At 48.8% G+C, this 17,155-nt stretch overlaps 1 protein-coding gene across 4 annotated transcripts in view; it reads left to right on the plus strand.

Annotated features, from left to right (window-relative positions):
* Positions 1–17,155, plus strand: part of SLC38A10 (solute carrier family 38 member 10) — a 748,880-nt gene that overhangs the window by 317,445 nt on the left and 414,280 nt on the right. For all 4 annotated transcript variants that reach the window (XM_069655155.1, XM_069655156.1, XM_069655158.1 and 1 more), the window contains one exon: positions 7,361–7,467. In XM_069655155.1, the coding sequence (XP_069511256.1) occupies positions 7,361–7,467 (107 nt within the window). The remainder of the gene's footprint in view (positions 1–7,360; positions 7,468–17,155) is intronic.

Here is a 17,155-nt window from a genome sequence, read left to right on the forward strand (position 1 = left end):
CAGGGTTGAGGGATCGGATAGGGAGAAGGTGGTATGGGGAGAAGTGCAGGAAGGACTGGGTCATAGGGCTGGGCAAGTGCAAGGGGGAGCCAAAGGCGGCAAGTGCCAGGGGAACCAGGAGTGGGGGCCAATAGTGTGAGGACGCAGGATGGGCCAGACTCAGTAGGCAAGTCAGGGATGGGAGACCAAGGGCAAGTGCTTGGTACAGGGGTACTGGGGAAGACTGTTCGAAGGAAGGCCTGCCACCGGTAAGGCTCATTGGGACACAGGCAAGCAGTCACAGCGGCAGGAGCAGGCTAGCAAGGAAGGTGGAGAGGGAAGGTTGAGGTCTTGAGAAGCTTCCGGAGCTTAAGGAAATCCAGCTCCAGTTGGGCAGGCTGTTCCAGAGGGAGGCTCCTGCCGAAGAAAGAGATCTACACCCCACCAATCCCCCACTCTCTGCTTGGAGAAACGTCTAATCTGCAGAGAAATGGAGCTAAAGGACTGCAGGACTATAGCAGGGAGGTATTTAGAGCTATAGAGTAAGATGTAGCGAGGTCCCAGGCCCCAGAAAACCTTGTGGATGATGCAGAGGCTCTTGAATTTGTTCCTTGCAACCACCGGGAGCCAGTGGAGAGATTTTAGGGCTGGAGAGATGCGGACCGTGGGCTTGAGGCCAAGGATAAGTCTTGCAGTCCTATTCTGGATTAGTTGAAGAGGGCGGAGGGAGGAAAGAGGAAGGTTAACAAAGAGGATGTTGCAGTAATCCAACCTGGAGAGAACCAGAGCTCTGGAGACATTGAGCTTCTGGTGGAAAGTAAGGAAAGTGAGAATGCCTCTGATGAGGTGAAGCTGAAAGTCGGCCTTCTTGGCAAGGTCAATGATATGAGGTGAGAAGGAGAGAGAGGAGTCAAAAGATGACGCCCAGATTTTTAGCCACACACGACCGTGAAGGGACGGACCCATGGCGGGTGGTCAGAGAGAAGGAGGAAAGGAGGGGGCAGGAATCCCAATAAGGAGGATCTCAGTCTTACTGGTGTTGAGGCAAATATTGTTAACATCACACCATGCCTGAATAGCAGTCACAGTCGGGAATGAGAGAGGAAGAGGAGGGGAGCTTGAAGAAAAGCTGTCTCATATCAGCATAACACTGGAAATGAGGAGAGAAGGTGGAGATCAAGTGGGCATGGGGGCAAGTTAGATGTGAAAAGCCACGGTGAGAGGGTGGAGCCCTGAGGGCCGCTGCAAGTAGAGTGAGGTAGAGGAGAGAAAAGGGTACAGTTGCACTTGGGTGGGCCGATTCGAGAGGAAAGAAGTCAACCAATCCATTGCCCAGTCCGTGATGCCCAGTCTATCTCGGAGTTGATTTATGAGGGTGGAGTGATTGACCGTGTCAAAGGCAGAGGACAGATCAAGGGGGATAAGAACGGAAGGAGAGTTTGAGTCAAGGTTTAAGAACAAGTGATCACGGGTGTTCAGGAGAGCAGTTTTCGTGCCTCCGGCTGCTCTGAAACCAACGGGTGGTCGTTGAGACCGCCTTCAGTGTGATTAATTAGTTTGGGGGGGATGATCAACTTCTCCACGCGTTTACCCAAGAAGGGGGTAGTGGAGATAGAATGCTAGTTAGCCGGGCAGGAAGGATCCCCAGATGACTTTTTAGGAGGGGGTGCACAAGGGTGTGCTTGAGGGGTAATGGGAAATAGCCAGTGGCAAAAGAGTTATTTTCCTTGATGGTTCTAGAGGAGGAGGGAGGCACCCATTTGGAGGAGACTTTCATAAAGCAAACTGTCTTGGTAACCTCATCAGGTGATACGGTGAAAAAGAGAGTAGGGAGGAAGGGGAGATGGGGGCCGAGGTAGGCCTGTGTGCAGGGGTAGGAGGGAGAGGAGTAGGGAAGAGAGAGGACAGGATGTTCTGAGTTTTAGATGTGAAATGGGAGGCCAAAGCCATACAGGGGGCCTGGGAGGGAACAGGAGAGGTTGAGACTGCAGTAGGATTGACAAGTTCCTTACAGATTTCGAATGTTTTGGCCGTGTTGTTAATGAGCCCAGAGATGCAGGATTGAATATGGGCTTGCTTCTTGGAGCAGATGTGCTAGGCCCTGAAGACCCTCGCGCATGGAAACAAGGCGCAATCACCATACACGAACTGATACGACGGACACAAGGTTCGTGAACTAGGGGTCAGTCTGATCTAAGAAGGCCCAAAAAGGGGGGGGGCGTAAGGAGAGTATAATTAATGCCTTTAACGGCCTGTTTCTACAGCTTCAGCGAGACCAGCTGGCACCTGGCTTGGTGATTAAATGCCTCTCGGCTCGCCTTCAAGGACTTTTGAGGGAGGAAAACAATGTATTTCTGTACTGCTTGGGCATTTCTGTCTGGGCTGGTCTCTCAACATGTAACTTGTGGCCTTGCTTTGTGCAAGAACAGAACAAAATTAAATACATTTTTTGTAAAGCGTTTGAACAGAAAAGCGAGAGAAAGCAAATGGCAGATCCTGCGGGAACAAAATGGACGCTCTATGGTTATGCTGACGATTCTGTAATTGGCGATGCTGGGCATATAATGCGATTGGTTTTTGGCCAACATAATATAACATCTATGCTATGGTAGGGTATTTTCTAGATTCACAGATGGAGAGTCTGTAATGTCTTTGGAGCAGGCGATAGGCCAGTTTGTTAGAGGATGTGCTAGAAGCCAACCACTTTCATTCTGCAACTTTGCACTTGCATTTCAGCACAACAAGTTCAGAATCATACCATGTGGGATGTATTTACCCAGGCATCCGAGCCCTACCTCAAAACTGTGCAGTACTGACATGGAAAACATCATGATGGCCAGAGCTTCCCAGAAAATGCACAGGGAAATGCATGAAGAATAGGCTGCCACTCATTTTTGCCGATGTTATGGGCACAGAAGGACACTGCCTAAAACCACCATTGGACTACCCACACAGTAGTCTGAAACCATTGGGAATGGCAATGCTGATTGCCAAAAGCAAACCCATAACTGTTGGGAATTCATTAAATCCCAAAAAGGGTGCAGTACCAGTACTCACCACTATCCAAAAGCCGGCATTTTAAAACAACACCAGATTTTTCTTTTTTGTAGAAAACTGAATAAATGAACCCAAAACATGCCAAAGAAAGACTTACTGAAAGGTGGATCCAATGTAAAGTTATATTCTGAAGTGACTTGAAGGTTTATAACAAGACTGGCTTAGCTGTGGATTTCAGCAGTTTAAGTAAATGTGGACTGAAAGACACTAAAAAAATCTAAATGTTTAAAAGAAATGAGTAACCTATTTCTGAGTGTCACATAGGTTGCAATTGTTTAAATCTCATAGTTTTGAACTTAGAATCAGCATTCTAGCTGCATATGTAAAAACATCGTCTTGACTTAAACTGGGGAACAAAACGTGACATTTTATCTGAAACCTGGCTTAAGGAACTGAATTCTGCCCACCAGCCACCCCCATCAGGAGTGAAACTTGAGTCACAGCTGTGTTCCCAGGCCTATCTGCCTTTTGCTGGCCACACTAAGGATATGCCATCTCTCTGATAATTGAATTAAGGGGAGCCCCCACAGAATACAGGAGCTCTGAACAAAGCCCTGTCCTGACCCAGGCAGATGGTTTATTGCAGATGTCGTAAAAGTAGCTTCCTCCTGAAGCAAAGGGGAGGAGAACTGCCTGTGAGAGCAAGCTGGCTTGGCAGAACTGGAAAAACCAGAAATTCAACCTTGTGCTGGAGGAAAACCACACCCCTTTGGGGCCAGAACATAACTCTAAAAAGATGAATAACTCATAGTACGGACATGTGAAAATTTTATAAATGATACCATAATTCTTGTGATTTTTCTGCCCACATTTTAAGAGGTTTTTAGAACCGGTGGCATGTTCAGGGGGGTTTTAGCGGAAAAGAGGATATTACTCAAAATGTGTGCATGTGAAAAATCTGACACCTCATCAACTAATGTCCATACTCCTTGCGCACATGTGTGTAAATTTGGGGTAATGTCCGGTATTGCAAACCAGTTAAAAAGTGCAAAATATTGCCATTTCTGAATGCAAGCTCCCAGGAAGAGCAGAGTTTGAACAGGGTATACCTCCTGTGATATGTGAGGGGTGCGTGTAATTTTAAAACAATATGTACCTCTGCAAATATGTATTTGGTTCAAATCTAGATTTGTGTGTAAGTTGACAGGAGGAGTGGACTTTCGGAAGGCTGTAAAATGACATCACTCAGACACAACTTAGCTCCCCCAATCAGGGGAGAAATGAAAGCTTGGCCAATGATAAGTGGAGAAGGGTAGGGTCTAGTGATGCTACACACACACCCATTTTGAAAACACATAAAAGCAGACAGACAGGACAGATAGGGACCTTCAAATCCATTTGCAGCTGGAAGCTCTGCCGGAAAATCCATACTTTACCTCCCTCAACCTTCAGAGAGCAGACATAGAGACTTCAAATCCATCAAATCTCCAGAATCCAGAGAGAGAGCAGACCCAGACCGCTGTTAGCAGAACCAGAGAGAGCTGACCCAGATCACTGTGAAGTGCAGAGACCAGAGTCCAGTCTAAAACCTGACCAGATCCGTGGCAAGGCCCAGTTAATTCAAGAATATAGTGTGAGTACCTAGCAAACTGTGCAGAACCAATCTCTTAGTTAAAATAATATAATCCAAGCTATTTTAATCTAAGTAGAACTGCCTCCTAACTGTCACCTGCCATTTGTAAAGCTGCACTTGTCTTTTTGAACTTTAAAATTTCAAATCTGAAAAACGACCTTCATTTAATCGCTCATATCTCCGTGACCGTTTGTCCTAGAGACTTGCAGTAACTTTCATCTGGAAGCTGAGATCCTAGGCTTTCCTAGGACCCCATAACGATAGTGATAGTCCTTGTAGTTCCTCTGTAATCGCGCTCGGCGCATTCGCAAATTTAGCCGCGATTTGACATTTTACCGCGATTTGCAAATTTCTTCACGTGTAAAAATCTGCTGCTGCTTGCCTTCCATTTGCCAGAAATTCGTTTAACCTGTTAGTTACTCCTAGATACTTGCTAAAGTGAGCCTGGACTAATATTAAGTTGATACCACTCACCCTGAACCTCTAGAGGGAATTAAAAGCAATTTAGCATATTTTTCACTTAATTGCCAGCACATATAAAAGCATTTTGCCTGTGTTTTAAACTTCTGTAGTCTAAGTTGCTGGGGTGAACTGAATTACGTTTGAATTGCATTTCTGAGAACTGTGTGCCTTCCTTCCATTTCCTTGCATTGCATAAAAGGGGGGGGTGAATTGTCCAAGGAAGTGATTACATTGTCTTTTGCTGAAATCCTATCAAGTTATTTTTTGTACTGCATTTCATTCCACATTGCATCCATTTGAAACCATAAAAGTATTGTTGCTATCTTATCCATTTCATGTCAACTCCTTAGTGATTATCAAGAAGTGTGCTAGTGCCAGATTCTCCGTTGTTAATCTTGATCATCTCAGATTAAGTGTGATATTCAATTATTAATTTATTATAAAGCGTGATATATAATGTATATTGTTTAAGTTATCAAATAAACCTTTAAGCTTGCAAAACAGAACTACTTCTTGGCTCAGTGGGGTCAGGAGGATTCCAAGAGAGGGGTGTTATATAGGGGTAGTCATCCAGAACGCATGAACTGGACATAAAGATATATCAATAAGGGTTTTCATTCAGTATTCTAGACTAGGCGTTGACTTAGCTGTAGTGCTGAATTGAATCCTCTTACAAATAACTATTACACTTGGAAGCAGGCTTCAGGCACATCCTCATGGCAGGGGCAAGGATGTCAAGGGTGTTGGTGATGGAAAGGTGAAGGTTAGAAAGGGCTCAGTCAGTGTGGGAGTCAAAAGCAGGAGTGTGGGGGGGATGAAGGAGGCAGCAAAAGCAGGTACTGACCCTCGCTTCATTGGTCTGATGGCGTAGAAAGAGACTGGCAGTGAGGGCAGAGGCTTAGCCGGGGAGCCAAGGAGCTCAAGATGTGAGGAGTGGAGAACATGGTCGAACCAAGAGAGGGGAGTAGTGAGTGGGTTTGAGAAGGAGACACCAGCTGAGATAAGCGCACCCCAGGTGTGTCCGGGTGAGTGAGTTGGCCCAGAGGGGAGGATGGTGTGGGAGAGAGAGTAGCAGAGGTTAGGGAGGAGTAAAGTGGCCGCCTCAGGGAGTTAAGATAAATATTGAAATTTCCTAGGAGGAGGAGCATAGAGGAAGAGGTTGGAAAAGAAGAAGCGAGGTAGGCCCATTCAGCGAGGAAGAGGAAGATCGGCCCAGGGGGCCTGTAAATGGTAGCTAGGGTGAGCGAGACATAGGAGAGACGCCAAGCTTGCAGACAAGACATTCAAAGAGTAGGATTGAGTGGGTATGATGGAGCAGGAACCCATTCAGGGAAGACAAGGGCCACTCCACCACCAGACCGGTTAGACCTGGGCTTGGAGTGGATCTTGTAGCCCTCATGAAGGAGAGTGTCAAAAGCAGTGACAGAGCTGGTATTGAACCACATCTCAGTGAGGGTGAGGACGTCAAGGTCAAAGTCTTCATGGTGGTGACAGATGTCAGAGGAGTGTTTATAGCAGAGCGAGAGTTGAGGGTAGCTACGTGAAGCTGATTGACACATTTTAAAGGTCTTCTGAGGTGGGGTGCAGGGGTGAGGTACACCTGTTGGTAGGGGTGGAGAGGCCAGTGGGGTGGCAGACAGAGAAGTGGCAAGTGAAGGGAGCAAGTTAATGAGAGATGGAAGATGCCTGTCAAGTAGGAGGTTAGGCTGAGAGCCCTGGGACATCATAGTGCCATTATGGTAGACATTTATAATGCACCTAGATGAGAAGTGTGCCAAGAGAACTTCTCATCTGGTTCCAATTGGAGAGGAAGACAAAGGGGAGAGGATAGAGACCATATGGGGAGTCCATAGGACTGGGTATAGAGTGACAAAGAAGACGTTGGTGATAGTCTGCCTGGAGGAAGCATTGATGTAGTTGTTGGCAATGGGCGGGCCTGGGTTGGAGGCCAGGTGTGCTTTCTTAAACCTTTTCCTTACAGGCTTCGAGAGACAGGGAGGATAGGTGATAGAGTAACAGTTAGAGTAGATACGGGATACAGAAAGCACCTTCAAACTAAATGTGGGGTAGTGAAGTTCAGCAGTCTTTGAGTTATTCTTCAGATGGGGTGGCAGATTATGTGGGAAAATGCAATAAAAAAGCTGGCAGTGTTGTGTCAAAAGAGGATAGATTTTATTGCATTTAGTGCATTGACAATGAAAGCATGTAACAAATAGTGTGCACCCGAGCCTCTGGTCTTGTCTATTGCTCATTCCCTGAGACATGTACTCTCCCTTCTCGCCCTTGCAGTGGAGACAATTCTGGGCCTAACTGGGGCAACCATGGGAAGCCTGATCTGCTTCATTTGTCCAGCGCTCATCTACAAGAAGATCCATAAGAACGCCTTCTCTGCACAGGTCAGTATCATGGCTGATAGAGTTCCTTAGCTTTGTCCACAGTTTTGATGGTATGTTTAATTATTTGGCTTGCAGCAATTCTGGCTGGTAGATTAGCACTTTACCTGCCCTTGCCACACATGCACGCACACATTGTGGCATCAACCACTGTGATGAGTAATCGCATCGAATTATTAATTGATATTTCGTTTCTCCTTGAGAAAGCTGGGGAGCCTTCAAGTAAGTTTCAGTTAAACATAAGGGTTTAGTCATAAATAGAATCACATTGGCACCTTCATAGTGGGGGGTTGTATAGATTTGGTCAGTGAAAATTAGACTATTAATGTGTGTCAGAGTCCCTTAATTTGGAGTTGTGTGCAGTAGTTAATCCCAATAAGACATTGCTTGCTGTCTGTGTCATTTATTCTGCACCCTTCTCTTGCTGCATCACCTACATGGCGTCCTATCACACTTCCTCCATGACTGTTGCTTCTTGTTTACTTCGTCTCATATATATATATATATATTGATAGCGCCTTCAATGTGTCACCACCTTTAGGTAAAATGCTCTTTTATTGATTGTTGCTTCATTTATGTGGATTATGGATTGTTCATGACCTCACTAAACTGCTCATCATTCTACTTTTCTGCTTACACTGTACCTACACATCTACTATCTGCTCAATCACTCCAGGTATCCAACCTGACCTGCTCACACTACAACTCTCTGAACTCTACACCTCTCCCAGCAGGTTGTCACATACAGCCCTGCAGCAAACTTGCTCTCAGGGGAGGCCTTGACAGTAGCAACAAAGCAGGAATCCCACACCTCGGTCCATAGGTGCCCTCCACGAAGCTCGCCTAGAGACATCCCGGCACACAGAGAACAGGTTCTTCCTGCCTGCTCTCGTCAACGCTTCTTGCCTCGCCTTCTTCTCCCAATAACATCGGTCTCCCTTTCTCTCACAGGAGCTTGCGTCAGCAAGCCACCAACCTTGCATTCCATTCAGCGTTCTAGAGGAACAGCACGACTCGCGAGCGCTCATCGCAACCATGATGGGTAGAATGACCTGATGGGGTAGGCATGAGAAAAGAGCCTCCGTTTGTCACGCCGGCCCCTGCTGTACAAGGGGCGGATGCAGTAAATTGTGCATTCTAGAGATCTTTATCACTCTCCAATCTGAACATACAAGAAGCCAAAATCTGGGCACAGCGTGCCGCGTCTTGCAAGTGGAACAAAGATAGCACTGCTGAGGCTTAATACACCCGGGCCCACCCGGATGGGAGGCCCGGGGCCGTAAGCTGGGAGGTGGGGGGTTTGTGCTAAGTCCGGTGGGGCAGTGCCTTTTGGCGCTGCCCCACTTAGCATGCACATGGTGGGGTCGGGCTGCTGGGTCCCTTTACAATGGGAACCCAGACAGCGCGTCTCCAAGACAGGAGGGTGAGGTGAGAGGGGCAGGTGACAACCGGCAGTCGCTGCCCCCTGTCACCTCGCCCTCCATACTTCAAAGGCCCCCCCTTCCCATCCTGCGGATGCTGAGCGGGGGCCTTTTGAAGTTCAAAGAAGGGGCCGCCTTGCCCCCAGGCCGAATTTTGCCTTTATCTGGCGGGGGCAAGGTGGCCCTTCTCATGCTTCCTCCCCGTCAGCCACGAACAGCAGCAGGACGGCTGCAGGGAGACTGGAAGCAGGACGACACGAAGCACTGAACGAAATAGCTCAGCAGACGTTTCTTTGCAGCAGAGGACACAATTGGGATCCGTCATCATAATACTGGCATCAAAGGGATCATGCGGTACGCGCGTCGGCTCAGCCACGCAGGCATCATCAAAGCAGGCGAAGAACACTGCTGACGGAGGAAATAGGGGAAATTACTGCCATATCTAAGATTGGCAGGCCGATTTCCAGTGACCAGGCAGCGCTCTAGTAAAAGTTTCCAAAGGAGACGGGAGAAGAGATCGGCCGAGTGCGGCGCATTAACAGCTGGCATTCCTGACTTTGGCACTGGGTTTCTATGCATGCAGCAGTCACATTGCAGTGTCGTCATCAGTCAGCATACTAATAGCAGTAAGGAGGCATTTGGCCCTTGTGTCTGCATGGAAAAGTGCTCTGGAAAGTCCGTTTTGGCAAAGCTGGAATTTAAGATCACAGGAAGGCCAGGTCTGGTGAAGATTGCTGCTGCCCAGTGTGAGGCACTCCGAGGGCACAACCGGTCACACGCATGACACGGACCGCAGCCGAGGCATCTCCCGCTGGACGGTAATCACTTTACATACACGGAAGCGAGCGGTAGGGCGGAATTCTCACCAGCCCCTCCAGCACCACTGAAAGCCTGCCAGCAGCGCAGGACAACCCACAGGGAACGCTGCTCGAACAGTTATAGAATCGGGCAGCCCGCGGACAGAGCAGAAGCTATAATGGCACCTGGTTGGAAGCAGGTCGACGCAGAGCACCCTCGAGGGGTCGGGGGGAGAGGAGCTGCATGGACAAATCCTCTTTACCTTAAGCAGGCCACACCATCACAGGGCAAGCACACAGGGGAGCAACCGGGGCCATTTTCTTTCACAAACCACGGTACCGGCAGGCGTTAATGAGAACCCCTACAGTGCGCAAAGCTGCGAGAGCCGCAAATCTGTGTAAGCAGGAAGATACAGAGCAAGAAACTTACCTAACAGGTAACTGAAAGGAGAATAAAAGGTGCCATACAGCATTTTTGGCGCACACAGGAGCAAGGCACGCCGAGTGGGCAACACATGAACCACCTATTACAAACCAGCACACAGAGGCCCAAAGAGGAAAGGGATGGCTGACGCTTTATCCCTAAAAGAAACACTACTCCTGGAATGGGCCAAAGCAGCAGAAGCTGTCCATGGCATGGATCTGGTGCAGGAAAGAATGGCGGAGCTCGCATCAACCAGTTTCAATGCTGACAACGCAGGCGCACTAGGTGATGAAGATGTCGGCGATGATGAGCCAGCAGGAATGGAGCAGCCGACCAGGAAGAAGCAGCGCCTCGATGTCCGCAGCATGCCCGCCTCTTCAGAAACCCACCCGACACCAAAAGAAAAGCAAAATCAGGTACTGTGAAAAGCAATGTTTTGGGGCCAATGCTAGAACAATTTTTAAAATGGCACAAGGATGGGGGTGCTGTAAGAAAGAAGAGACACAGGGATGACTCGAGCAGCTCCAGCAGCAAGAGTGACAGCACGGATACAGAGTCTGATTCTGGGGGCGAGGATGTCCAGGGCCACCGTAAAGCGTGGGTTGGGCCTAGCAATGATGTTGTGTCCCCAAGCCCAGAAATGACTAAATATGGGAGGCGCACAGCCGGCAAAAGCGTGAATAGAAGTTTAAAAAAGACTATTGCATGGCACATTGAGCGCAAAAGTAAGAGAAAGATTTGGAAGAAGCCATTTATTGATATGTTTTGCCTATTGGAATAAGAAGAATTAGGTTTCGGTATTTCAAAAAAAGATAAGAAAGAAGAAGAGAAAGATAGGGCGAAGAGGCCTACTTTGGAAAAGAATATCCAGAAATGGGAGGCCTCTTTTCAAATCCTGTCAACAATCATTTTAGAAAAATTCCCAGAAGAGGGCACTGCACTGATTGCCTATCACCACAGAATTTTGGAGATTCACAATACCTTTTGGGGGGGAATCATGGCTGAACTACGATAGAGAGTTCAGGAAGGAGATGCAGAAATTCCCTGATCTGGGCTGGGAGGAGGAAGAGCCCAAACTGTATATTTTCCATGTATTAAATGAAATCTCGGCTAGGAGCGCTCAGAGAAATAAAGAACATGAGCATCAGTATAACAGAAGAGGTAGAAATAGGCAGCATAACCAGCGCAGGCACCAGCAAGACAGTGCACAGGCCAACAAAAACAAACCCCCTGTTTCGAAGATCGCCCCCAGGGGGGCAAAACCAAGGGCAGTTGGCCAACCGCAGCACCGGTGGGGCCAAAGGGAGCACCCCGGGGACCTGCTTGTATTTCAATAGAGGGTCCTGCAACAAGGGCTCTGAGTGCAGATACAAGCACCTATGCAGCACATTCAATGGAGGCCACAGCAGCAACAACTGCACAAAAGCCTCTCCCTCCAGGCCCAGCCCAAAAGTCTGAGGGTAAAACATGTACTAGTAATAAAATGGGAGCCTCACCAACAGAAATTGACCAACTAATAAAAATGTTAGAGAACTAGCCTGACCCTGCAGCTAGATAATTCTTGGGTCAGGGCTTCAAAGATGAGTTTCAGATCCCATTCAAGGGCCAGGGATCTCCCACTATACCCAAAACCAAAAATCTGCTTCTTCCCCAGCCAACATAATAAGAGAATAAAGTGGTAAAGAGCCAAACCTAGGGAGGATTGAGGGTCCCTTCCAACTCCCTCCTTTCATTGAGTTTTTATGCTTCCCCCTGGCCATTGTGCCCAAAAAACAGCAGGTGGAGTTTAGGACGATCCACCATTTATCTCACTCACCCGGAATCTCTTTCAATGTTGGCATCCTTGCCACTGAGGCTACTGTCTCTTACAGCGGCATGCAGGATGCGGTTGACCTAGTAAAACTGTCAGGTAGACACGCTCTCATGGCGAAAGCCGACACTAGGTCAGCATTCAGGCTGCCGCCTGTGCACAAGAACACCTTCCAGTGGCCGCGTTTCCATTTTTTGACAACATATTCTGTTTTGATAAACGCCCCCCCCCTCCCCCAATGGGCTGCGCCATCGCATGTGCCTACTTTGAACAGTTCAGTTCTTTCCTACAAAGGGTACTCCAACAGGCCACGCCTAGAGCCAGAACGGTACACTATCTAGATGATTTCTTCTTCACTGGCCCAGCAGGGTCTCCCATAGGCAGCGCATCCATTAAGTTACTCAGTGAAACCAGGCAGGCATTAGGGGTTCCACTGGCGCCCGAGAAGACGGTAGGACCCTCCACCACCCTGCCATTCTTAGGCATAGAGATTGACTCTTCCAAGAGGGAATGCTGCCTACCCATAGACAAAATAGAGGACCTTCTAAAGACAATAAGGTTGATGACAGGCAGGGAATAGGCGACGCTGCGGGAAATACAGTCCCTTGCTGGGAAGCTCAATTTTGCTACCAGAATCATGTTCCTAGGCCGGATCTTTAACAAGAACGTGGAACTAAAAATGAGGGTGGGTTACTAAGCCACACCACCACATCAGATTGGGCAAAGAAATAACACTAGACATGGCCATATGGGAATCATTTCTTAACAATTTTAATGGCCAGGTGATATGGCGCAAAACCATGAATGGAGCAGACAAAGGGTCGTTGTTCACAGATGCGGCTGGTAGCAAATGATTTGGGGTATGTTTTGGTAACAAGTGGTGCGCTGAGCACTGGCCTCCCTGCTGGCAGAGGGGGGGCTGGTTCAGGAACATCACACTGCTAGAGATATTCCCCATAATGGATGGCACTCTATTTAAGGGGGGACTTGTTGGCCAGCACAGAATTGGTCACACGGTCAGACAACATGGCGGTTGTACACATGTTAAACAAGGGTGCTGCCTCCTGCCCTCTGGTGCTAAAAGTGTTGAGAGAAATGACAAAAAGCCACCCTGGAAAATAACATGGTAATAATTGGGCGGCACATTGCAGGCAAAGATAATAAGGCCGCTGACGCTCTGTCCCGTTTTTCAGTTCTCCACTTGCAAGGCACTAACCCACAGGCAGAAGCCAGGAGGACAGCAGTTCCAGAAGAGGTTTGGGCCACCATGGACACATCCAAGGCAACCCCCGCCAGCCAGCCGGTCACAGCTCTCCCATCTGGCAGCAGTTTCATATTACACTAGATTAGCGGTGGCACCCGACCCCACCCACGGCGCACTAACCAGATATGCTCTCAACGGTTGGTCCAAAATGGAAGGGGTCAAGACAGACACCAGGCGCCCCCTGAATTTTGCTAAATTACAAAATTCTGCTAGACACCCTCCCTGCAGTATGCAACAATGCCTACGAGAGCTCTCTATTTAGAGCTGCCTTCACACTCAACTACTCTGGGGCGTTCAGGATCGGCGAGATAGCCTTCAAAAACACAGGATCAGAGGTAGGGCTGTGAAACTGTGTAGGCCCAAAACTGACCAATTAGGAAAAGGGAGGATAATCAACCTGTACCGCATTGAGGAAACAGAATATTGCCCTATCTGCAGCACCAGGGCCTTCACGAACAAGCGCCCCAGCCGGGGGGGGGGGGCAATTATTCACACACAAAATTGGGTCTGCCCTCAGTAGATTCCAGGTGAGGTCTGTCCTCAGGAAGACTATAATAGCTATAGGATGGAATCCTACTGAGTTTGGATCCCACTCCTTCAGGAAAGGAGCAGCCACTTCAGCCTGGATGGGGGGGTTGCAAGAGAAAGCCATAAAAGGGAGTGGGGGTTGGAATCGGGGGCTTACAAAAGATACATCAGGAAATACTTGATTTAATATTATCTGCCTCCCTCCCCCCCCCCCCGATTATCTCCTCATCATCCACCCATTTCGGGGGCAATGACTTGCCTCAGCTGGGCAGGACGTTTTTTCTGGCTCAAATCGGCACCTCCCTCAGATCCCTGGCACGCATGCTAAGACTTCGAACAGAAGTGAAGAGGTCAGAAATCATCCCTCGCCAACAGTGGCATGAGGCAGAGTGCAGCAAAGCCATGGAGATTTCTAAGCGCAAACTGAACAAAGCCGTGGCCAATTTCTGCCTTTTTTATCAGGCCTCAAATTTATTAAACATGGGATCTCGGTACACAACCAGGCCATGTTCTGCAATGACAGGGTTCACCTGTCCATTGAAGGTATGGACATTTCACCAGGAATATTTTCTGGTCCCTGGCAGCCAGAGGCTGTACTTAATTCATAAGCTCTTATTTTGGGGGGACCTGGGAGACGCCGGTCAGCATCCCCTCAGGGTGGCGGCGGGGATCAGCCTCGAGCGGGCCCCTAATTGGGATTAGGGCCCCCCGCTCACCTGTTCCCTCTGTCCCCAAAATATAGTATTGTTATCCTTATGTGATGTTATGGCTGGTTTTTCTTTTGCACCATGGCTTGTACTAAAATAAAGCTTGTGGCCAAAGTTTTTTCCACCTCACATCATGGTCGTCAGTCTCCTCATTTCTGCAACTGACATTCTGTATTGCCTGTCTTGTCACACTTGTCATCCATCCGTGTCACCCGCATGCCACTCCCCAGCACAAAAACACTTCCAGGCTTATACACCCGGGCCCACCCGGATGGGAGGCCCGGGGCCGTAAGCTGGGAGGTGGGGGGTTTGTGCTAAGTCCGGTGGGGCAGTGCCTTTTGGCGCTGCCCCACTTAGCATGCACATGGTGGGGTCGGGCTGCTGGGTCCCTTTACAATGGGAACCCAGACAGCGCGTCTCCAAGACAGGAGGGTGAGGTGAGAGGGGCAGGTGACAACCGGCAGTCGCTGCCCCCTGTCACCTCGCCCTCCATACTTCAAAGGCCCCCCCTTCCCATCCTGCGGATGCTGAGCGGGGGCCTTTTGAAGTTCAAAGAAGGGGCCGCCTTGCCCCCAGGCCGAATTTTGCCTTTATCTGGCGGGGGCAAGGTGGCCCTTCTCATGCTTCCTCCCCGTCAGCCACGAACAGCAGCAGGACGGCTGCAGGTCTAAAAAACCATCCCTCCCACCCTACAAATAACCGTAAGGAAAAGCTATAGTGAGGGCCAGGTAGAAAATGGAACACAATCATAGCATTAGGGGAGGCTAAAACGCCTCACTTCAAAAAATAATCATAAAAATTAAACTCCAAGAAGGGCCTTCTTAAAATACCGGGGGGTCTTTTTGTCTATTAGTTAATATTCCAGGAAAATACAGTTATAGAAGACCCAGGCGCTCAGAATCCACCAGAGAACATCAATACAGATGGGAGCCCTAGGGGTATAACAAAAGTGAAAAGGAGAGAGGAACTTGAGCAGAAACATGTACTAGTAAGCCTCAAGTATCCACCTCCATGCATGCAGAAGGGGGGGTCTCACCACAAGTGGATCAGGAGCAGGGTAAGTTCCTAGTAAGGCTCCGGAACCCACCCCCTCACAATTTTGTTTATGCAAGATAAGCGCACTGGGGTACGCAAGTGGATCGTGGGCGGGGGAAGTTCCCAGCTAAGCCCTTAGAACCCACCCCAGCAGCAAATTAGTACAACACAAGCACTGAAGGGGTCTCACAACACAAGTGGATCGGGAGCTAGGAACATTCTAGTAAGGCTCTCCTTTTGAACCCATTCCAGCTGTAAAAACAGGCAGCCTTAAGCGCTGAGGGGGTCTCACAACGCAAGTGGATCAGGAGCAGGGTAAAAACCTAGTAAGGCTCTTTGAACCCACCCCGGCTGTAAAAACAAGCAGCTTCAAGCGCTGAGGGGGTTTCATAATGCAAGTGGATCGGGAGCTGGGTAAAAACCCAGTAAGGCTCTTTGAACCCACCCCTGCTGTAAAAACAAGCAGCGCTAAGCGCTGAGGGGGTCTCACAAGGCAAGTGGATCGGGAGCAGGGTAAAAACCTAGTAAGGCTCTTTGAACCCACCCCGGCTGTAAAAACAAGCAGCTTCAAGTGCTGAGGGGGTTTCATAATGCAAGTGGATCGGGAGCTGGGTAAAAACCCAGTAAGGCTCTTTGAACCCACCCCTGCTGTTAAAAACAAGCAGCGCTAAGCGCTGAGGGGGTCTCACAAGGCAAGTGGATCGGGAGCAGGGTAAAAACCTAGTAAGGCTCTTTGAACCCACCCCGGCTGTAAAAACAAGCAGCTTTAAGCGCTGAGGGGTCTCACAATGCAAGTGGATTGGGAGCAGGGAAAAAACCCAGTAAGGCTCTTTAAACCCACCCCGGCTGTAAAAACAAGCAGCTTTAAGCGCTGAGGGGTCTCACAATGCAAGTGGATTGGGAGCAGGGAAAAAACCCAGTAAGGCTCTTTAAACCCACCCCGGCTGTAAAACAAGCAGCCTAATGCGCAGAAGGGGTCTCGTAGCACAAGTGGATCTGGAGCAGGGAAGACCCTAGTAAGGCTCCTAGAACCCACCCCCGAGGAAACAACTAGCCCGCAAACGGAGCGTGGGGGCTTCAAAAACTCAAGTGGATCATGTGTGAAGAAAGTGCCAAATTCATCTCCAAAGAGTGGACCAAGAGGCTAAAACGCCTCCATCCGTGGAAAAGTACAAAACACATGACCAAAAAATCAAAATGGCTCCAAGAACACATCCCGCGGTGGATGAGGTGAATGGCTTCACAATGCGGGGTTTTGTTTTATCAAGAAATACGGATCAAGAGCCATAACTTCAGCGAAAATCACCCTGTGAGCAAGAGAGGGCGCAAGTGCTAAACCTGGTCAGGTTGGACATCAGTAAAAGGCACACAAGCGCACACCTACCCACCTCACTTGGAAAGGACAAGAGAAAGCAGGATGAACCTGCTCCAAAGACAAGCAATTATGAACATGTCACAGCTCACACGCTGTGGCCAAACAATTGTCACAAGCTTTCATATGAATGGCGGCGGGGATCAGCCTCGAGCGGGCCCCTAATTGGGATTAGGGCCCCCCGCTCACCTGTTCCCTCTGTCCCCAAAATATAGTATTGTTATCCTTATGTGATGTTATGGCTGGTTTTTCTTTTGCACCATGGCTTGTACTAAAATAAAGCTTGTGGCCAAAGTTTTTTCCACCTCACATCATGGTCGTCAGTCTCCTCAT

Source organism: Ambystoma mexicanum, chromosome 3q (genome assembly GCF_040938575.1).
Source record: "Ambystoma mexicanum isolate Mex_15411 chromosome 3q, UKY_AmexF1_1, whole genome shotgun sequence".
In the NCBI taxonomy this organism is placed as follows: domain Eukaryota; kingdom Metazoa; phylum Chordata; class Amphibia; order Caudata; family Ambystomatidae; genus Ambystoma; species Ambystoma mexicanum.